General features: G+C 36.7%; 1 protein-coding gene across 6 annotated transcripts in view; it reads left to right on the top strand.

The window, feature by feature from the left end:
• Positions 1-23964, top strand: part of LOC150099700 (fanconi-associated nuclease 1-like) — a 346925-nt gene that overhangs the window by 77103 nt on the left and 245858 nt on the right. For all 6 annotated transcript variants that reach the window (XM_090403992.1, XM_090403994.1, XM_090403995.1 and 3 more), the window contains exon 4: positions 5944-6145. In XM_090403992.1, coding sequence (XP_090260118.1) covers positions 5944-6145 — 202 coding nt within the window. The remainder of the gene's footprint in view (positions 1-5943; positions 6146-23964) is intronic.

Raw genomic sequence — 23964 nt, 5'->3', positions numbered from 1 at the left:
GACCTTCAGAACTTCAGAAACAGGCACATGGCAAAATTAGACAAAAGTAGAAAAAATAGATTGCTAACGATCTTACCACTAGGATCAGGGACTTGATTCTGGAACATGGAGATCTCTCTCAGGGTCACTGGAAATAGGAACTTCTGGCAATTAGTGAGTAGATAGACCCAGTAAATACCAAGTTTGTAGCGAATAGAATTTACATACCCTACTATAAGTGCCAAGAAGGTGTCCTAATAAATTATTAATTATATGAAGAGCCAAAGGCTTCAATTCGGCAACATGAAATTATTTATGTTAAGGGATATTAATCCCATATTGTTTCATAGCCGAATAAGAAACTCAAAGAGTTTCATGCTGAATATAGAAACTATATAAAGTTCGCTGAGTCCAAGCGTAAGCAAACACCTGGATAGTGCAACACATAGCCCATTTGGTAGTGCAACACTGAGGCAACTCATAGCAAGGGTGGAGCAGGCTCCGATCACTGTTCTTGGTATTTATTCATAATGTGAAACCCAGCTCCTACGAGCTGTATTACTGTTCTACATTATGAGAGAAGGTCACTACCCAGACCGGTTTCAACCTTTATTGAGGTCCCATCAGTGAGTAGGTAGACCTAGTTAATACCAAGTTTGTAGTGAACAGAACTTATATACCCTACGCCGAATTTGAAGCCTTTGGCCTCTTCATATAATTAATAATTTATTAGGACACCTTCCTGGCAATTCTTATAGTAGGGTATGTAAGTTCTGTTCGCTACAAACTTGGTATTAACTAGGTCTACCTACTCACTGATGAGACCTCAATAAAGGTTGAAACCAGTCTGGGTAGTGACCTTCTCTCATAATGTAGAACAGTAACACAGCTCGTAGGAGCTGGGTTTCACATTATGAGTAAATACCAAGAACAATGATCAGAGCTTGCTCTACCCTTGCTATGAGTTGCCTCTGTGTTGCACTATCCAAGTGTTTGCTTACGCTTGGACTCGCCGAACTTTATATAGCTTCTATATTCGGCATGAAACTCTTTGAGTTTCTTATTCGGCTATGAAACAATATGGGATGTAATATCCCTTAACTTAAATAACAAGATAAAAATTACTTACTTTAATGAGACTTTTGAGTCTTTGAGTGCATCTCATAAATATTTGCATTAATAGTGCAATTTCATCTACTTTTCTTTCAATATTGTTATCACGAAGATATCTTGCAATTGGAGACAAGGCTTAACAGTTTCTTCTCTGTCAGAGAAAGACGTCTGTTTTTTGGCCAATATTAAAACAATTTTGTAGGAAGCTTTTGTCATTGCCAAACTTTCACAACTTCTTTTAACAAACATATTTCAACTTCTTTTCATTTCTTCCTGTTTCTTAATCACATATTCTCTCCATACTCAGACCCCAAGTACTATACTTCAGTTTTCATTCTGTTTCATTCTAGTTGTGTTTTGTAGTGTCTATTAAGATCATGTCTTTTATTATGTGAGAAAGTGTTTTCACAAACAGTGCACAACAGTTTTCCTGATGGATTCACTATAAATAAGGACTCATTTTCCCAGTATTTATTGAATTTACACCTATTATCACTTTCTGTTTTTCTTTTGTTCATTTTCTTTTGCACTGCAATGGGTAACTGAATATAAAAACAAGGCTTAATTTTCGAAAAAATACAAAACTGCAAATGTTCACAAAGGATGAACAAAGCACAGCTCTGTAGTTCACAAGTATCACTTGTAAACTGACTGAGAAAAACTTGCGATGCACCGCTTGGTGGCTTAGGATCTTTCGAATGAATGTGCAAAAGATGTATGCGAAACAGTAAAATCACTAAAAATAATTACTGTTTTAGCTTTTTTTTTCTACAAATCTGTTTTTGGTTAATACTTTTTGCATAAATAGGCTTGCTTTTTTATTATCATCATTGGAGTCCCAATGCACCACTTCTAATCATCCATTGCACCACTTTTGGTGCATGCGCCATAGGTTGGCCATCACTGACATAGATGCTGAATATTGTTATATATATATAGTCCTGTTTAGACCACATAATTGTAGTATTTTGAATAGTATTTTGAACAGCCTTTCTCTTGGCACCTTGTAATATGCCCTTTCCAGATATACAAAACTTACATACATATACTTGTTATAGTCCCATGGCTTCTGAACTGTCTTCTTGAAGTGAAAACTTGATCTGACAAACTCTGATTGGCCTGATCCAACTTGTTCTTCTCCAGGTTTCTCTTCCACAATATTTTTTAGCCTCTTCTCAAGTATGCTTGCATATATCTTATCTGGAATAGGCAGTAGGGAAATTCCTCTATAAACTCTCACATTGTTTTATTCCCCTTTTTATAGATGGACGGTAAGAGATCTACTCCACTCATCTGGAATTAAACCTTCTGGATTATGCAGTACCATAAAGTTTTTATATCTTATTACTTGAACATTTCTGGTCCAATATCTGTTCCACCTCCTTCCCACAGCAGCTACTGTAACGTTTTTATATCTTATTACTTGAGCATTTCTGGTCAAATATCTGTTCCACCTTCTTTCCACATTTTTTATTTTAATGGCTTTTTCTACCTGAAGTATTGATATGTGTTCCTAATTGCATACCTCTTGAATATATTCAAGAAGAAGAAGAGAATCCTGAGATATTGGTTTGTTCCATAAATCTGCCATAGAGCACTTCATTGTCCAGAAGTTGCAAGTCCACATCTGGAGATGATATTGCAGGTTTCTGACACTAAACAGATTATGCTATTCTTCACACCATTTCATTTGCACTCTTGGTTACTATGATTAGTTTCATGTGTGGCTTCCTTATTGCAGTAAATACTATGTAGCTCTTTACATGGTATAATTATAATCTGAACTCCTTCACATTCGTTTTATTGGTTCTTTTTATTTATAGCTTCTTCAGTCTTGTGTATCTTCATGTTGGTTGAGATGGCTTATTTATTTTGCATTTACGGCCAAGGAGTCTATGGCTGTGAGTCCTGTGTATTATGTCTGTAAATTCTTTCTTTTACAGAAACACAGAGCTTTTACTTAAACACAGTGCTCAGACTATTTGTTCAAATGAACAAGCTCTAAACCAGGAATACGAGATCATCAACCATAATCCATTTTATAAATCCATTTATAAAAAATGGATACAGTAAAAAAATATTCACAAGATCCTCCACAGAGATACTACTAAAAACAAAAATGATTTCAAAAATGCTATTTCCATACCTTATGTTAGAGACATTTCTGAAAAAATAGACAGAACACTACACAAATACAGCATCAAAACCACCTTTTAAACCCTTGACAAAATTAAGACACCTACTTGGTTCTTCCAAAGATCCTCTTCCACACCTTGCTCACCCAGGGGTTTACAAAATACAACGCACATGTAACCTACCATGCATAGGGGAAACAGGGTGAACCATCTCAATGAGGAAGGATGAACACAAACGATACATTAAATACCTCCATTTTGGAAAAACCGGCCTTTCTGACCACTCACTCCAAACATACCACAGAATTGATTGGAAAGGTACCAAGTCCCTACACTGCACCAAAACCTGATTTGAGAGGAAATTTAAAGAAGTATGTGAAATGCTCAAACATAATCCAAATCTGAACAAAAATGATGAGCTAACCAATGTGGAGGACCCATTTGCAACCTTTATAGCAACCAGAACAAGGCAAAGAAAAATCTCAATACAAGACGACTTGGTGAAGTGTTTTTTTTTTCTTTTCTTAACATCCAATAGCAACTTGAACTGTACAAGTCCAGAAGAAAATTGTAGTGTATAACAATCTGAACTGTACAAATCCAGAAGAATCTTAGTACAGGAGGACTTTAGCAGAGGTTATTGTAGTTTTTTTTTAATTTTATTTATTAATTTTTTATTTATTTTTATTTATTTTTATTTATTTATTATTTTTTTTATCACTAGAGGTTAGGCTAAGAAAGATCAATTAACAGTGTAGATTTAATTTACCTTTATAGAGTGCAAGAGCATGTAGCTTGGTTTCCTATACACTCATGTTAGAGGTTTAATGGAATATTAACAGCACTGAGAAAGGATTAAAACTAATTTTAATACTTCCAATATTTCATCTCCGTCATAGAGACATCTTCGGGGATTACAAAAACTTTTTGTAACAACACACACAAACACAATACAGAGTGAAACTAAAGTCCTATCTAGGTGGTGCACACTCTATGGCATTTGCAGGTGGCCTGGGATGTAAAGAGGGATCTCTGATAATTAAAGTTTCCCAAATTTTGGGAAGTTTAATGCAACTGTATTTGTTTAAATTAGGTTGATTCCTGAGTGCAGATGCAGATTCAAAGAATAGTCTACATCCAAGAATCCAGTTGACGATGGAAAAGGAAAATAACAATAGTTTACCCTTCCTATACACTTTAGTAACACGCTTTCCTAATGGTAACCTTTCTTTCTCTGTATATAGAAAACCTACTCATACAGGCAGATACATCCACAAACTCTCCCACCATCACCCCTCCCAGCAATATGGCATAATTAAAACTGACCGATAGGGCCCACAATCTTTGTTCCAGTAAAACTTCTGTTTCAACTGAACTCGAGAATTAAAAAAATAATCAAGTCCTTCCCCATTCCCCGACCATCTCTTCATAAGGACTTCAGAAATACCATCACCATTCCTTACATCCTTACCTACTATTCTTTGAATCTGCATCTGCACTCAGGAATCAACCTAATTTAAACAAATATGGTTGCATTAAACTTCCCAAAATTTGGGAAACTTTAATTATCAGCGATCCCTCTTTACATCCCAGGTCACCTGAAAATGCCCATAGAGGGTGCACCACCTAGATAGGACTTTAGTTTCATTCTGTATTGTATTTGTGTGTGTGTTGTTACAAAAAGGTTTTGTAATCCTCGAAGATGTCTCTGTGACGGAGACGAAATATTGGAAGTATTAAAATTAATTTTAATCCTTTCTCAATGCTGTTAATATTCCATTAAACCTCTAACATGAATTCTTCACAGCACTTAAGCCTCAACACATATTTCCTATACACATATATCTTTCTGATGATGACCTCAATACAGGGGTTGAAACGTCAAGTGTTATTTTACTAATAATAAGTAAAATAATAATTTCAACATGTGTGTTTTGTCCCTAAATTCGTAAATATGAATGTAAATTGTGCATATTCTTCTGACCAGTGTTCCTGTATTGTGAGAAGTAAAACTTGGAAACTGAGTTTTTCATTCTGGCTAAATCACCTTCAATTGAAAAGCACTGCGTAAGATTCTTTGCATCCTATATGGGATTTGAACCCAGGTTTTTCAACAAAATGGGATTATTGATACCAACTAAGCTATGGAGGCCAGAGTTGAGATTGTACCCTCCTTTCTTTAGCTGATAATGTTACTTGTTGTTCTGGTTGATGTCTAGGAAGATAGTAGAAGATCCTACTCTGATTTTGAATTATCAGTGTTAATTTACATTTAGTTATATTTAGACAATGCATCTTTAACATTCTAACAAATGGATAGGTTAATAATTTTTTTGGATGAGAAGGGAAGAAATTAATTGGTTGTTTGTTGGATTGGTTGGATTTATAGCTGAAGCAATTAAGGCTACATGGCTGTATTATTTCATTATAAGTTGTGTATATTCTGGCCAGTTTGCCTGTGTTACAGGATGAAAAACCCTAGTGTTCAAGAGAAAAAGAAGAGAGAGAGAATCTAAAATATATGAAATGAGAAGAATTCATCTGCTCAGTAGCAAAGACGAAGCAGTTATATAAGAAGTATTTAGCCTTTGTTTACAGAGCAAATGGATCCATTTCCTTACCTTTCTCTCCCCCCAAATCAGAGTTATTCATCTATTATTTTGAAATGTTTTATATAAGTTTAAAATTGGTTAACATATTTTAAAATTTATTTTAGCCAGCAACTTGGATGATCTTGAGACTTCTCTTCATCTGTTGTCCCTTACTGAAATCAGAAAATTGAGCAAAGTGTTCAGCCTTACAGCATCAGGAAAAGGAAAGGCTGAAATAATCAATTTATTGTTAAAACATGCCTCTCAGTATAGATCTGTTTTTTCCAAAAAATCTGCTTCAAATATTACTGAAATTATGTTAAAAAGGTAACAATATTATGTTTGGTTTAGTTTTGCTGGATTTATATTTAATCATAGAGTGAATATAATCAAAATTGTTATTATTATTATTATTATTATTCAGGCTTCCATGGAGTCAAGTGATTCATTGCAGGAGGTCCTTCCTAGAAAACACAAAGTCTATCATACCACTACTAGAATTCATTGACCATTCTTGCTCTCACCAATCTATCAGGCAATGCATTCCACGGTTCCACCACCCTCCACGCAAAGTAACCACTCCTCACTCTCTTGCTCACAGCTTCCTTTCGTACTTTCCAGGGTAATCTAGGATATAATCAGAATTGTTATGCTTTTTTTTTGGCAACAGGGTATGTCAACTTTCAGTATTAGAGTTGAGATATAATTTTTTTTAATGTAATTTCCACCCAAAGAATGACAAGAAACTCAAAATAAAACCAACAGAAATTATCATTATTATTATTGCATGGACACCTCCATGGAGTCCTAAGACTCATCATGGGAGACCCAAAGTATCAACCCAATATCTATCATACCGCTCCTTATACCATTAACAGAAAAAGAACTCCCAACTGACTCAAGCAACCCATTCCATTCATTCACCACTCTCCAATCGAAAACTCTAGTCCTCATTCCCATGCTAACCACACTCTTACTCAACTTCCAGGGATGACCTTTTTGTTCTGCCTCTCTAGCCAACTACTAAAACATTTCCCCTGCATCAATTCTATAAAAGCCTTTAAGTAACTTAAATGTTTCTATCATAACCCCCCTCTTTGCCTATAAACCAACTTTTGCAATCTGCAAACTCTCAACCTATCTCCATAGGGAACATTCCACAGACCGCTTACCATATGCCACATCCCCAAGAAACCCAAGGTAATCGGACTAAACTAAGGTGACCGGACCTTAGCATAGTAATTCTGATGTGGTCATATCAAGGTTTTGTAAAAAGGAATAACTCCCTTATCTCTGCTTGTTAGTGTGTTCTTCAGTAACCAATTAAATTGACATCTGTTATGTTTTGACAATTCTGTCAGCATATTTAAATCCTCCCGAGCTCTCTACATCATCTTGATTAACTATTACCCTAACCAACTTTGCATCATCAGCAAACAATTGAATATCTCCCTTTAAATTATTACATATATCATATATGTATAAATTAAACAGCAGTGGTCCAAGTACAGAGCCCTCTGGCACACCACTGATCACCTACCTTCTCTTGGATTTTGCTCCTCCAATATTGCTTTTTGATATTATCCAGGCAGCCACCCTTTTATCCACAAAACTAGCATCATATCCATCCCCATTTGTTATAATTTGCATAAGAGTTCCATGTGTCTGTCAAATGCCTTTGCAAAATCCAGCAGTATCATTGAGTAGCCATTCCCTTTATTCAACTCAGTTTTTACTCTATAAAAAGTTAGTAGATTGATAAGGCATGACCAACCCTTTACAAAGAATTGTTGCCCCTCATAGAAAATCATATTCTTATTTACTCATTTCTGAATTCCCTTTTTGACCAGCTTTTCCAGTATTTTTATCACCACTCCTGAGATACTAATTTGTCTATAATTTGCTACTACAGACTTACACCCTCTGTTCAAAAAAAAAAAACCGAACTTTTCGAAAATAGAAGGACTAGTGGCACCACCTGTTGTATCTTTTTGTTGTTGAAAGCGGCAATCTTCATTAGTGTTGTGGTTTCATTAGAAGCCGAGTTATAGTGCCAAGAGTGACAGTGTGTTTTGACGAATGGTCGGAAAATGAGTTTCAAACAGAGAGCTGCGATTGACTTTTGTGTTCAACTTGGTAAACGTTTTACTGAAACATATTAAATGCTTCAAAAAGCATACGGTGATGAATGCTTATCCCCTATACTCAAGTTTATGAGTGGTTTAAGCAATTTCAAAGTGGTTGTGAGACGCTTGAGGACGACGAAAAGCTGGGCTGTCCGAAAACTGGAATGAGCAAAGTTAACATCCAAAAAGTGTGTGATTTCATCAAAGAAAACCCAAAATTGTCCGTGAGATTGATTGAAAATGAATTGGGGATTCCAAAATCAACTGTGCACAACGTTTTGACCGAGAGTTTGGGCCTTCGTAAATTGAATTCACAATTTGTTCCCCACAAATTGACAGACGACCAAAAAATGTATTGAATTGAACATTGCAAGGACTCATTAAAACTGCTCGTAAGGATTCAACTTCCTTGAAATTATCGTTACTGGTGATGAAACATGGTGTTTTGAGGGGCATCGGAAAAAAAGTCGCTTGGAGAAGTCAGAAGTAAAGACAATGCTGATTTGTTTCTATGATTCCAAGGGCATTATCCACAAAGAACTTGTTCCGGCTGGCCAAACGGTCAATGGTAAGTTTCATCTCGAAGTTTTGAAGTGATTGATAGCGAGAATTCGTTGCGTATGGCATGAATATCGTGATGCAGACAGCTGGTCACTTTTGCACGATAATGCACCATCTCATCGTTTGAACATTGTGAGACAGTTTTTGAGCAAAAAACCAAGTTTGTGTGTTGGATCACTCACCTTATTCACCTGATTTCGCACCCTGTGATTTCTTTCTCTTCCCCCAGCTTCATTTGCCGATGAAAGGAAAGCGATACTACACCATTGAAAACGTTCAAGTGGCAGTAACCACGACCCTCAACAGTATCCCAAAAACCGATATAAAAAACTCATTTAACGAATCAATTGACTGTGCCAAATGCTGTATCAAAGCTGAGGGAGAGTATATTGATCGAAATTAATTATTTAAATAATTATAATTGGCCTGTTTTATTTTCTATCAAAAGTTTGGTTTCTTTTTGGACAGAGGGTGTAGATCCTCCTTCATGCAAAAAAATTTTTTTTTCCTTCCACTCTCTTGGGACCTAGTCAAAGGCATCACCAGTTCTCCTGCACAGGGAAACACATTTAAATCTTGGGCTATAACCAAGTCAAAGGCTATTGACTTGGTTATAGCCTGAGATTTAAATGTGCAAGCATTTAAATCTCAGGCCAATATTAATATCAATAATTAGGAATATGTCAATGATTTAACAAACCAGTGCAAAATAGAAATGGGATTAAGTTATTGCCATTGTGTATAAAGAGTGAATTGAGAATAAATAATACATTCTACCAATATAAAGAAAATCATAAGACAACATAGGGAAAACTTTTGACAACTTATCCACAATAGACTATAATAACAAATAGAAACATTAGACTTGAAGAAATGATTGACATCTGAGTTCTAACATCATACATCATCTGATATGGGAAGTGATTATGCATTAATTATTGGAAAATACTTTTCAAAAAAAGTAACATACAGATTAATAAGATTAAAGAGAAAAAAAATTTATGGTAGCATTCTTACAGGAAGACAGTATTAAACACTATATCAATGAAGAATAAAAGAATAAAGCAGTTTAACAACAAAAAACAGTTGTAATTTTTTTTTATTTCGTATCCAAACACAAGTATTACAGTAGTAAGTAAGTGGTACAACATAATTTACAACAAATTAGGATATATTACAATGAGATCAGCTTAGATTTGGTAGGTGAATTATACAGGGAATAATAATTAAATATGAAAAAAAGGAAACTATACATAACTTGTGTACAATAAACATGGTCAGATGTTCCTCCAGTATCTTGCACAATCAACTACTCTTTCTGTGCAGGATATAAGGTCCTCTTTTGCACAAGGCGATGGAAGAAAGGGACAAGAAAGAAGGTGTTCCATGGACTGGGTTGTCCCACACTCACAATTGTCTGGGCCAGTGAGGTAGCCCCATTTGATGAGGTTTTGTTTGCAGCGTCCTGTCGTCCAGAGTCTGTTTAGGCTTTTCCAAGTATTCCAGTCCAAGTGGGCACCATGTGGAAGATGTTCAGCTGTTGGAATACCAGTATTATTTTCAGGATATAATGCAAGCCATTGTTGAAGTCTTGTCTCTGGGAGGTTTTTAGGTGGTTCAATAGTTGTCAGGAAGCTATGTTGGGATCTTAGTCTTTGGGGCACTGCGGTCTGGCCGAACAGTGGGTGGCGTTCATCATTCATTTGTCTGCTTCTTTCATCAGCTGAGAATGCAGATCTTTGAATTGAAGGGGGTGCAATACCAGCCAAAGTATACAGGTCTTTTAGTGGTGTTGGTTTCAGGCATCCTGTAATTAAGCGACAGCTTTCATTGAATGCTGGATCAAGTTTTTCAGCATGGCAGGATCTGGACCATACTGGGCAGGCATATTCAGCAGCAGAATAGCAAAGGGCCAAGGCAGAAGATCTCAGTGTGCTAGGGTCTGCACCCCATTTGAAGAGGTAAGCTTTCTTAGTATGTTGTTTCTTGCATTCACTTTTGCCTTTGTTTTTTCTATGTGGGTTTTATATGAGAGGGTGTGATTGAAAGTCACACTGAGGTAGATTGGTTTCCAGGAATGTTCTATATTAGAGTCTTCCCAAGAAATCTGTAGCTTCCTGTTGGCTTCCTTATTGTTAAGGTGGAAAAGGCCAGTCTGGGTTTTCAAGGGGTTTGGTTTTAGTTGATTGCTGGTATAGTATGTGGTTAGACTGTTTAAGGCAAGTGATAGAGTAGTTTCAATGCACTTGAAATTTTTTGACTGAGTAGCTATGGCAAGGTCATCAGCATAGATAAAATTTCTAGTTCCTGGTTACAGTTGTAATGAAAATACAGAAAAGCTGGGAAATCTTTAAAAATAATATAAAATTTAAATATTAAATTTAAAAATAATATTAAGATTGAAAGCCCTTTTGATTGAGAGCTTGTGGATTGCAGATGTAGGCAGAGAAGAGGGGATATGATAGAAACATTTAAATTACTAAAAGGTTTTTATAAGATTGATGTAGGGGAAATATTTCAGCTTTGTGATAGTGATAGAAGAACAAAAGGTCATCCCTGGAAATTAAGGAAAAGTGTGATTAACAAGGGTGTGAGAACGAGGTTTTTTGCCTGGAGGGTGGTGAATGAGTGGAATGCATTGCCTGACTCAGTTGTGAGTTCTTTGTCTGTAAATTAATTCAAGAAGAGATATGATAGATATGTTTTGATAGTTTGGGGTCTCCCGCGATGAGTCTACTTTGGAGATATCTGTAATAATAATAATATCACAGCTCTGTCAGTATCGACAATGCTCTTTAGCTAGAAACACCTGGGTTCAAATTCTATCCAGGATGCAAAGAACCTTTATTAGAGCTTTTCAACTGAAGGTGAGTTAGCTGGTCTCATATGTAGATTGCATTGTTTTTCCTCATGGAAGCTCAGGTTTTTCATCTTGCACAACAGAAAAACTGGCAAAAAGAACACATTCAGTTTGCAGACATGATAATACACTGTCCTTGATAGCCTTAGTTGCTTTGCCTGTAAACTCAAAACAACCAACCCAACAAAAGAAAAATGATTTTTTTTTAATATATCTACAAAATAAATCTAATGAAAGGATATAACAGATAAAAGTTTAAGAAATGAAACTAGTAACAAAATCTGGGAAATAAAATGGGAATCCTGGATAGCTGTTCAAAACAGCTTGAACATAATTTTTGTTAAAAGTGTCAAAAAAGGGGCTATGTTTATCAACATTATTTATCAACATTTCCCTTTCTGACACTTTACTGAAAATATTTTATTCCATGATCATTGATCTTTCCAGTTTTGCTATCTGTGCTGGCTCTTCTCTTGGAAGGATAATACAGTGGAACCTCGTTTGTCGAACGCCTCTGTTCTCGAACAATTTGGTTCCTGAACAGATTTTCCGAACAGAATTTCGGTTCCCAAACAGGCAAACGGCAACCACGTGCTATGCGTGCTGAGCTGTAAGTCGGGAAAGTGTCAGTTGCACAGCAGCCTTCGTTCAGTGTAGTCACCTGCTCGAATTTGCAGTGAGTTTTCTTGATTTTCTTTGTGTTTTGTTGTTTTTTTTCCATAAATTATTATTAATTAAGCCACCATGGGACAGCAGAAGAATAGGGATAGCAGCAAAGAGATGAAAAAAGAAATCATATCCATACATAAAAATGGCATTCGTGTCTCGAATCTTGTTATGCAGTTCGGTATGCCGAAATCAACGATATGTACAGTACTCAAAAATAAATAAATAAAAAAAATTTTAAAAAAATTAAATAATGTTTTTTATGGAAGGGGACTCACCTCCTTCCACTTACGCCATCAACTCTCCTCCATATGTATAGTTAAAAGTGAAGTTAAATTTTCATTTTATCTATTTATTGTGTTTATTCTTTTTATATAAGATTTTATGCATTTTCATTATGTTTGTATACGATCTTATGCATGAAGTACTGTTGTAAAGATTTCAAAAAACAATCATCTGGGGTTCAGGAATGGATTAATCCATTTTACATTAATTCTTATGGGGAAATGGTTTCAGTTTTTGAACAATTCGGTTTCCAAACAGCCTTCGGGAACGAATTAAGTTCGACAACCGAGGTTCCACTGTATGTATAAACAGACAGAGAATACAGCCATGGACTTTTCCCCCCCTTCCAGCCAATTTCTTTATGTGGAATATTTTGAAAAACATGTTCTTTATACTGCCATTCTCAAACCTTCTATTGGCTAAGATATATTGATGATGTGTTCTCTATTTGGACACATGGCCCAGACATATTTAGACTCCTTCCTCCTCTAACTCAAAAGCTAGCACTTCAGAATCCAGTTTACCATAAAAAGATAAAATATTAATAACCTGCCTTTTCTAGATACTCTCATCACTTGTTTTCCCATAGACACACTTTCATTCTTAGTTTCCAGAAAATCCACCCACATAGGTAGATACATATACATAAACTTCCTCTCAGTAATATAGTGTTATTGAAATCCTTGTCAACAGAGCCTCTAGCTTCTGTTCCACCCAGGTGTGTATTCTTTTACAATTTTGAGATTGTGTCCCTGATATCTCTGTGACATAGATAAAATATAGGACCCATTAAGCTTGTGTTTAAATTTCTCTGTTCTGTATTCATTCGTAAACCTAATGATGTGATTAAACCAGCGCAGAAGCCTAAATACAAGATATCTTCAATTGTTTGCTGATGATGCAAAAATAGGCAGGGCAATGGATGTTACTGATATTCAGCATTTACAGGATGATTTGAATAGACTGGATGTGTGGGCAAACACTACTGTATACGAATTCAATGTTAGTAAGAGTAAAGTTCTGCATTTTGCATAATGCAGTATCCAACAGTATATTATATTGGTGAGATTATGCTTGGAATAACTGACAAGGCTGGAGATCTTGGAATTATGTGGATAGAAAGTTGAAGTTCAAAGATCACATAACAAAAATTGCAAATACAACTCAGAGGATAATTATGATGTTGAAACAAACATTGACATGTACGGATACAGAATCATTTGCCTCTTTACAAGACCTGGATACAACAGCACCTGGACTACTACATGCAGATTTAGTTTCTCCTGGGATTGGAGAGGATAAAGAAGCTGTGGAAAAGAAGATTTTTCAAAGATGACATCAGGATTATGGAAAGATTATGAAGGTGGATCGAGAGTATGTGGACTGCATATGCTGGTAGACAGAATAAAGCTGGGTGATATGATGGACTTTATTTTGGTTGGTTGATAAAATTTTTCATTATATGGAAGGTAGAGAGTACCCATAGAAGATAAGTTTGTGTGCAGTTAGGAAAGGGACAAGAATTAGATGTGTGTGTGTGTGTGTGAGAGTGAGTGAGTAAGTGAGTGGAAGTAGGTAGTGTATCTAGTGTGAATGAGTTTAAGAGAAGGCATGATAGCTGGTGTGGGTAATGTATGGCCTTCCTTGATAAGTCCTTGACTTCCTGGAGGGTTAATAATATAATAATAATAATATTAAACTATTCAGCTTAAACTATTTAGCTCGGGGTGCTTAAGGGTCAAAGCTGTATAACTGAGAGGAGACCTCCACATAACCTTTAAAGGAATGCGGAGAACCGACCAGGGCTTCTGACCTAATGTCCAATCCTCACCTTCTCCTGGTGCACCCTGTTGGGTATCTACTTGGATACTGAACGAACGAGGATGGGCTGGCAATTTGGGATTTAGCCAACCAAATTGTATTCTTATTGGTTAAACCAAAATAAAAAATGATGGTACAACATGACAAAATTTCATGCCGGCTGGGGCGTCGCCCAGTTAAACAAGGCCCCTGTTGTTTTCACCAGGGAACCAGGGCAAACAGCGAAAAGTCAGCTACTGGAACAAATCTGAAAACAAACCCCAACTCAACATCACCAGAGTTAAAGATCGGTACTATCAACGTAAGAAGCCTGAATGGCAAAGAAATGGAGCTAGCTGAGGAATTAGATAAGTACCAGATCGACATAATAGGGGTGACTGAAACAAAAAAGACCAAAACTGGTGAGATCTTTCTGAGCAATAAATACAAAATGTTATATTCAGGCAATAACAATCAAGGAAAAGAAGGAGTAGCCATAGTATTCAACACAAAACACTATGCTAATCTTCTAGAATGGCAATCAGTCTCAAGTTGAGTAATGTGGTCAAATATGAGAATGGGGAACTGGACAATGAGACTTATTTGTGCCTATGGTCCCACAGAAGGTTCTACTAAGGTAGAAGTGGAGGAATTTTTTGATGCTTTAGAAAAAGCAACTGATACAATGAAAAATGAAAAGTTGGTCCTTATTGGGGATCTAAATAGCAGAGTAGGAAATGATTGTGAGACATACAAAAATATTTTGGGAAAATTTGGAGAAAAGAGCAAAGCTAATAATAATGGCAAATATCTGTTGGATTTCTGCTCAGGACATGGACTGGTTATTACTAACACCATGTTCCAACATAAAAATGTGCACAAATTCACATGGAGAGAAGAGGCTAGGAATAAGAAAAGTCTCATTGACTATGTTATTGTTGATAGTGATGTTTTCTCCCTGGTGCAGGATACCAGAGTGTACAGAGGATTTGAAATTGGAAGTGATCACTATTTAGTCTTGAGCAAGATAAAATTGAATTTCATATTGAAAAGAAAAACATGTAAGAAAGTTTTAAAGTGAATAAAAGTTCAGCAGCTCTCAGATGTGAACTGTAGACTAAAATACACAAAGATTATTGAAGAAAAAATGAAAGAGTTTGAGAACAGGAATCAAACCTTGGAGATTCAGTGGCAAACTCTGAAGAAAACATTGATTGATTCTGCCAGAGAGGCATGTGGTGAGGTTGTCTGTAAGGATAAAAAAATCAGAACTCCCTGGTGGACACAGGAAGTTAAAGAGGCAGTGAAGGAAAAGAAGAAAGCATATCAAAAGTTTCTGTCAAATAAGTTAGCTTGTGCTCTTACAGAATATAGAGACAAATGCAAGAATGCTAAACACTGTGTAAAACTTGCTAAACAAAAGTCATGGGAGGACTTTGGCAAGAATATAGAAAATAAATATCAAGAAGGTGGCAAAATATTCTGGAGGTTGTTAAAGAAGCTTAGGAATGGTGGAAAGAGTGCTGTAAAAGGAGTTAGAGATGATAAAGGTGACATGAAAATGGGAGAAAAAGATATCCTTGAAGTATGGAGTAATTACTTTGAAAAACTGCTAAATGAAACAAGCAGTGACGACAGCACAGTGGTAAAAAACACTGACCAGGCATGCAGTCAGGATACATATCCATACTTCAAGTAGAAAAAGCCATCAAAGGCTTGAAATGTGGAAAGGCAGCAGGAGTAGATGATATTCGACTAGAAATGCTGAAGTATGGTGGTATAAGAGTCTTACAGTGGCTGCACTGCATAGTTCAGAAAGCCTGGACAGAGGGACGAATTCCCGATGATTGGAGTAGAGCTCTCATAGTACCCATATATAAAAAGGGAAATAAAACTGCATGTGAGAATTACAGAGGTATTTCCCTACTGAGTGTTCCTGGCAAGATCTATGCAAGTATACTTGAGAAACGGTTGAGAAGAATTGTGAAAGAAAAGCTTGGTGAAGAACTAGCTGGATTCAGGCCAAATAGAGGCTGTCAGGATCAGATCTTCACTTTGCGACAAATAGTCGAGAAAGCGTTTGAATATAACAAAGATCTGTATTTAAGTTTTGTCGATTTGGAAAAGGCATATGACAAGGTGCCAAAAGAGAAGCTATTCAATACGCTGCAGTTATATGGTGTCAATGGGGCATTATATCAAGCAATACTTAGTCTTTATTTGAGTTGTAAGTCAGCAGTTAGAATTGAAGGAAGTACAGGAAGATGGTTTAATGTTAAATCTGGTGTGAGACAAGGATGTGCATTATCCCCTCTGTTATTCATTATCTATATGGATCACATTATGAAGGAAAGTGGTATTAAACCTGATATCAAAATTGGAGATGTTAATGTCAGCTCTTTGCTTTATGCGGATGATGTTATACTTCTAAATAAATCCGCTGCAAGTCTGCAAGATTCTCTGACTAAATTGAATAGCTGTAATAGATATGGTATGAAGGTCAGCAATAAAAAGACAAAGACAATGAAAATAGGCAGAATCATTGAAAATGTCAACTGTGTTGTGAATGGAGAACCTGTGGAACAAGTAAAACATTTTTAGCTATTTAGGCACGATTTTTACTGATGATGGTAAATTAAATATAGAAATAGACAACAGAATCAGCAAAGCTGGTATGATGGGAAGTCAGTTGAATAAATTCATATGGAATAAGAGAGAAATTAGTCGTAACACTAAATTAGCTGTATACAAGAAAGTGTTCAAACCAGTTTTAACTTATGGATCTGAGAGCTGGGTCAGAAGTAAAGCACTTGACCAAAGACTAGAGACCACAGATATGAGAGTCCTGAGAAAGATTATAGGTGTGAACAGATGGCATCAATGGCAATATCATATTAAAAACGAGGATATTAGGAAAGAACTTGATATTGTTAGCATCCAGGAATGCGTTAGCAGAGCTAATCTCAGGTAGTATGGTCACTTAATCAGAATGGGCGAGGAAAGATTAGCAATACAAGTGTTTTCTGCCAGGTTGGCAGCAAAACGACCCAGAGGAAGACCAAGATATAGGTGGATTGATAAGGTACAAAGTGCCTTAGATGATAGAAATATAAGATCTGATAATGTTGGAGTGTTGACAAGTAACAGACCGATTTGGAGGAAAATTGTAGATAGGAAATTAATAATGATGTAAATTTTTCATGTAGTACTATCATATCCTGTACATCCCTTGAGGGTACATGGCAGGGATTTGATGATGATGATGATGATGAACTATTTAGCTCTTAATGATAATAATTTCCTTTTGGCATATAAAGTCCATCACTAAGGTTAAGATTAGGGTGATGTAGGAGGACTATGTAATTTTCTTTAAAGAGATGTTGGTATTTATGGAAACATCTGTGTTGTAATTTGGTGTAATCCCAAAGGATCCTGTGGCTAGTATTTTAGTAATCCTGTGTTCTTCTGCACCCTAATTTGTTTCATTTCTTTGAGATAATCTTGGACTGTTTTCAGAAATGTGTATAGAAACAGATCGGTCTGTTTTCCTGAAGTAAAATAATTGGCAGTTACATGGAATTGAATACACTCCAGATAGCACTCAAGATGGAATTTTATCTTTTGAGATATATCATAGAGCCGATTCTGTTAATAGATTTGAAAGTGATGGAAATATTTAAACTTCTTTAAGATATGAGAAATGCATTCTGAAATGCTTTTAATGCACAGACAGAGACTGTGCAAGTCATCTCTTCCAATATAGATTTGGAAAAAATGGTTGATGATTTTCTCTATTGTTTTAGGGTTGCATCCATTGAGAATGGCCATTTTTTTTATTGTAGAAATTTCTTTTTGAAGCAGTTTGCACAAGAAACAGTAGTATGTAACACTAAAGTGGTATATTGTGTGTGGGTGGGGGGGTGATTTGCCAGATTTAAAGGATTTAATTTAGTTCATTGTATGGCAATAAGATATTTTTAATATTTGGGCATATTTTAAGAAAAAATCCCAAGATTTAATTTAGTTTTATCATCAAGTGAAGAAAATAAAAATTGCTAGACTTGACACAGTACCAAAATATGCATAACATAGTTAGCTTACTTTAGCAAATGAGGTTCAAAGCTGGATAACTGGAAGGAGTGATCTTCACATAGCATTTAAAAAATGGGATGTATCAATTGGAGCTTCTAACTTAATGACCAATCCTCAAATTATCTACTTGGATACTGAATGTTGAGGATTGTCTGGTACTTGGGTCTTAGCTGATTAAATTATATTTTGTGTTGTTTAAGCCAAAATGAAGATACGATGCAGTTAATTACGTTGCCAACTGTGGTATTATTATGTGGTTAATATAATTTCTGTCATATTTTTTCTGTCACAGAACTAGGATAAACAGTGAAAAGTTAACTGCTGGAACAAACTCAAATACAACACCAGCAGAATTCAAGATAGGCACCAGAAGTATCAACAGAAAACAAGTGGAATTGGTGTAAGATTAAGAGAAGTATTGTGTCAACATTTGGCATCACCAGGATGAAGAAGAGTAAGATGTGAGATTCTGCTAAATAACTATAAGATGTTATATTCAGACAGTAGTGATCATGGAAAGTAAAGAATAGTATAGTATTCAACATTAAGCATGCATATAAACTTCTCGAACGGTATGCAATTTCTAATAACAGTGAGAAATTTGAACGATGAGGTTTATCTGTGGCTGCAGTCCCATAGAAGATTCTGCTAAGAAGAGAGGAGGAATTTTAGAGAAGATAGTTGACATAAAGAAAAAGTAAAAACTGGTTTGAGATCAAAATAGTGAAGAAGAAATTAATACCAGATATGATTTGGAGAAAAGAACAGAGCTCACAATATGAGCAGATGGGATTGGATGAAGACTAGTGAGTTGGAGAGGAGATAGGTATCAGCAAGTTGTTTTTTTTAGGGGGGGGGGACCTCAAAAGGGAAAAGTCATTAGTAGTGTGCTGCAGGGATCAGTTTTGGGACCATTGTTATTTATTTTGTATATTAACTGGTGATATAAAACTGTTTGCAGATGATGCAAAACTGAGTGATGAGGAATCAAGCAGATGTGGCCTTACATCTATCTATCTATCCCAATGGCTTTAACAGGCCTTTAAGGCCCACAACCTTCCAAGCATGCTTGGATTTCGTAACCGAAATACGAGGATAGAATGGTCACTCCTATGCCTCAAGGTATTCTTGGCTGTAGATCCGTGTGTGTTCAAGGGGCCGGTTTGCCTGCTTGCGGGATGAAAAACACCAGATAAACTGGCGGAAAAAACCCTACTGCCCGCGCCCAAGACCGGCTAACTTGGCTATGGCTGAGGAAGATCCTTCAGCTCCTCACGTCTCCGATGGGAATCGAACCTAGGACACTCCTTCCCCAGGCATATGGTTGCGAAGCACAAAGCCACTAGGCTAACCGCGTGGACAGATGTGGCCTTACAGGAGGACTTGAATTGATTGTATGAGTCGGCAACAACAGTATGGAACTGTCAATTCAGTGTTGCAAAGTGTAAGGTTTTGAAATTTGGTAGACTGCAATGGGAGGCAAAGTATACACTTGGCAGGGAAATTTTGGTGGAAGTTGAAGAGACATTGGAGTGTTGGTGCTTGTCCACCAACACTCTGATCTGAAGTTCAGAGGTCACATTGCACAAGTTGTGAAGACATCACTTCAGATTATGGTAATGATGTGGAGGACCTTAACTTGTAGAAATAAGAAGTTCTGGTTTTCTTGTATAAGGCCTTGATCAGGCCATTGTATGGATTATTGTGCACAGATCCTCATCACCTTGAAAATCAAGTCCTCTGTTTTTCATGGTGATGAGGATATATTGGGAAGAGTCCAGAGAAGACTGACTAAGTATTAACTGGTCTTTAGGATGTGGGATATGAGGACAGATTGAGGGAATGCCATTTGCCAAGCCTTGTGAATAGGAGGAAAGAGGGGATATGATTGAGACATTTAAGTTGGTAAAAGGTTGTTATCAGATTAATGTGGAAGAAATTTTTCATAGAATGGGAGAAGGGGATAGAACAAGGGGACATCCCGGAAGCTGTATAAGGAGGGTTGTGAGCAGGGACATAGGGAGTAGGTTCTTTGCATGGAGAGTGGAATGTGTTGCCTGACATTATGATGCATGCAGATACATTGAATGAGTTTAAAGCACAGTTTGATGGCTTTGAGTATAACAGTGTTTATCTCCTGCAATGAGTCTTTTGACTCCATGGAGGTCTGGTGTTAATAATAATAATGAGTGGATTTTCCCAGTCCCTCTACTTATGTACAATTCTGTTTATCCTCTTGGTTACTCATCACTAGGTTTTTTTTTCCAACTGTCTTTCCATCTTCTTGGAACATGGGTAACCATATCTGTGACAGTAGTTCTGATGTGATCTTATTAAAGTCTTGTAAAGTAGGAAATAACCTTCTTTTTCATGCAAGTTCTCTGATACCACAATTTAAAGTCCACTGCAATGTGGACATTAAACTTTAACTTATTGCCCACGATAACTCCAGTCTCTAGTTCTATTGAATACTTGTAGAAAATTTCCCATTAATATAATACTTTGCCTGCAGTGTGCTTAGTCCAAAAATACATAATCTTACTAAAGTAAGCAGCCAAAAGGCTTCGATTTGGCATAAAGATATTAAGATGGAAGATATTATTGATCTATCCATATTTTATAACCAAATATAGAAAGAAACTTAAAAGTTTATAAATTTTATCAGAGGGCTTATGGAAATGTAAATTTTGGCATCCAAGTTGCCTTGGTTGTATTACTTAAAAGACATTAAAAAAAAGAATTCATCTTTTTTGAGTTGTGCAAACCAAGGCAACTTCAATGTTGAAGGCTGTGTGCTCATAAGCTCTCTGGTAATCTATATGTATATGTAAAATGATAAGCCTTTTTATGTAACATTTTTGTGTCATTTTTTTGTCAAGTTATTTAAAATGTTTTGAAACTCAGGGGCTACTCTGAGTGTCGAGTCATCAGAATTCAAGGAGAACCGGCCTACCAGTCCAGAATTCGGGGGGTAGGGGGGACCCCCCTTCGAGTTTTCAAAATTCGAGTCATCAGAATCCAAGGAGAACCGGCCTACCAGTCCAGAACTCGGTGAGGTTGGGTGCTGTAGGCACCAGGAGGACAGACCCCCCCCCTTTCAAGTTTTCAAAATTCGAGTCATCAGAATTCAAGAACCGGCCTAACAGTCCAGAACTCGGGAGGTTGGGCGCCGTTGGTGCCAGAGGGATGGACCCCCCCCCCCACCTTTCGACTTTTCAAAATTCGAGTCATCGGAATTCAAGGAGAACCAGCCTACCAGTCCGGAACTCGGGGGGGGGGGGGGGGCACCGTTGCCGCCAGGGAATGGAGGCCCCCCCTTTTGAAGACTTGACACTCAGGGTACTCTGAGTGTCGAGTCATCAGAATTCAAGGAGAACTGGCCTACCAGTCCGGAACACAGGGGGGGGCACTGTAGGCGCCAGGAGGCAGAGCCCCCTAGTTTTGCTATAAAATATGGATGGGTTCCATTATATGTAAAGTTGGCAGTCAACATGTTAATGTACAAGTTAAACAACATTGGCTTAACCTTGTAGAGAACTTGTACAGAACCTTGTAGCACACCACTTGCCACTCTTAGCACTTGCTGATAACCTGTCAGCTTTTTTTTATTCATTATCAAGTATGTTTTGAATATGCTTCTTTTCAAACTGGCACTTTCAGAGTCCAAAACACTAGTCAGAAATATGTAGGCACTATAGTAAATCATGCAAAAATTTCTCTAGGGACTAGAAAAAGAGGCAGCCTTGGTTATTGATTGGTTACTTGACTAGCCATATTTGTTGAAATGAGGAAATACTTCACTGCAGCTTACTCATAAAAATAACTTTTTTTTTTATTTGTAATGGCATTCATTGTAAGAAGTCATTACAAATACAAAAAAAAAATTCTATTTTATTCTAAATTCAGTGTAAGTATTCTATTTTCCATCCATGTGAAAAGTGCTCAAAGCTAGTTCTGATCTATAATGGTGATAACATATGTATTTCTCATGTGCTAAAGGAAGATGTTAATGCTTTTTTTCATTTTCAAGTTAAAAAAATGACAAACATTCTTTCTACAGAATTTAATGCCACATTTAAATTAAATTTGTTCCCAAATATCTGTGCATTTTTTTTCTTTTTGATAATTTTTCACTGTACTAACAGTTAGCTGCAAATTCCTTTAAGATAAAATATATTTGATTCTGTAGTTTTCTAAAGCCTGAATGATGTTAGATGAAATGCATTTGTTTGACTTCTAGCTTAGCATTTGAAACAGATACAAACTAAACACACACTGTATCCGAAGCATGGTTAGCTGCTTCAGAAGTGCAGATAATGGACATAGTTTCTATGTTCCTCCAGGATAGATATTAGCTATTCTTTTTCCAGTTTGTCCAAAGTAAGTTAGTTTTCAAGAGCAAGTGATGCTATCAACACTAGATCACATTAGAACAAATGATACTTTCCATCATATAGATCATTGTGTGATCTAGATGATAAAGATTTTTTGTTGAGCAGATAAGGGTAGCTGATTTTGGTATGACTTGAAGGAGGTTTGTATGGTATACCTTATTAAGGATACTTGATTTTTCTGAGGTGCCCTAGATGAAGGGAATGGCAATGGATTTTTTTGTGTTTTGGGGTTGAGTTTGGGAGATAGGAAGAGAATTCTGTTGATTTAGTGAAGGGAAAAGCCATTGGCTAAAGAAGTGATTCATTTAGGTGTAGAGACTAGTGCGGTTAGAGTAGCTGGTTCTAGCTCTGTATATTTGATAACTGTACTGCTAGAAGAGGATCTGATGTGATACATGATGGTTGTATCTTTCACTGTAGGTAGGCTGTCTATAGACCTAAATGGATAAGGATCTGGGTGAAGTGTCAAGGGCAGACAGTTATTGTTTTCCTTTTTAATAATGAAATAGATCCTCAGGTTTTGACTGTTAAGGTGTGTTGTGATATTATTATTATTATGACACCTCCAGGGAGTCCAAAGACTCATCGAGGGAGGGCGCCCACTCCACAACTCTCCGTTTCCACCACTCAACCACCAACTTCAACTAACCGCAACCACACCAACGGCATCTAACGCTGACCACCACTACTAGTATTTCCACATTCAATCACAAACATCCATGCCCACGGTGGGATTCGAACCCACAGCCTTTTGGCTGGAGAGCAGATACACTAACCACTCGGCCAATCAGGCCAGGATATAACATGCAGACTTTCTTCAAGCGATTCCCAAAATTAACACTCACCAAAAGACCCTCTTTATCATCTGGATCATTGTGGTGTCTGCTGTATCCCTTGCAGACTAACTTATTTTTGACAGACTAGAAGAACAGCTAATATCTGTCAGTGTAAACATAGAAATTATGTCTATCTGCATTACAGCTGTTCAGAGTAGCAGACCATGCCATGCATATGGATCACTAAATCTAATGGGAGAAAAACCCTTTTTTACAGAAGTAGATATAAATCTGAAAGTCTATTTCTAGAGTCTGCCACAGCACTACAGTTTCCCAAATCTTAACAAATTTGACTGTCTCTATCAAAAATATCAGACCCATCATCTTGAGACCTTCAAAAGGATTTCATTACCACATCCATAGAGGATGGTAGTTAGGACTGTAGGATCCCACCTTTCACACTTATTTTGTGTTTGCCTTCCTGCTGTTACATCCTGAATGAAACATTTTTTGAAAGGAATTTATTCATTCAGGATGTTACAAGTCTAAGACAATAGATAAGAAAATGAGCTTGTACTCGAGTAGA

This window comes from Typopeltis vanoorti, chromosome 14 (genome assembly GCF_054136105.1).
Source record: "Typopeltis vanoorti isolate ZY-2024b chromosome 14, IOZ_Tvanoo_1.0, whole genome shotgun sequence".
Classification (NCBI taxonomy): Eukaryota; Metazoa; Arthropoda; class Arachnida; order Uropygi; family Thelyphonidae; genus Typopeltis; species Typopeltis vanoorti.
Note: the sequence above shows the minus strand (reverse complement) of the source record. Positions and strands in the feature narration are given on the sequence as shown.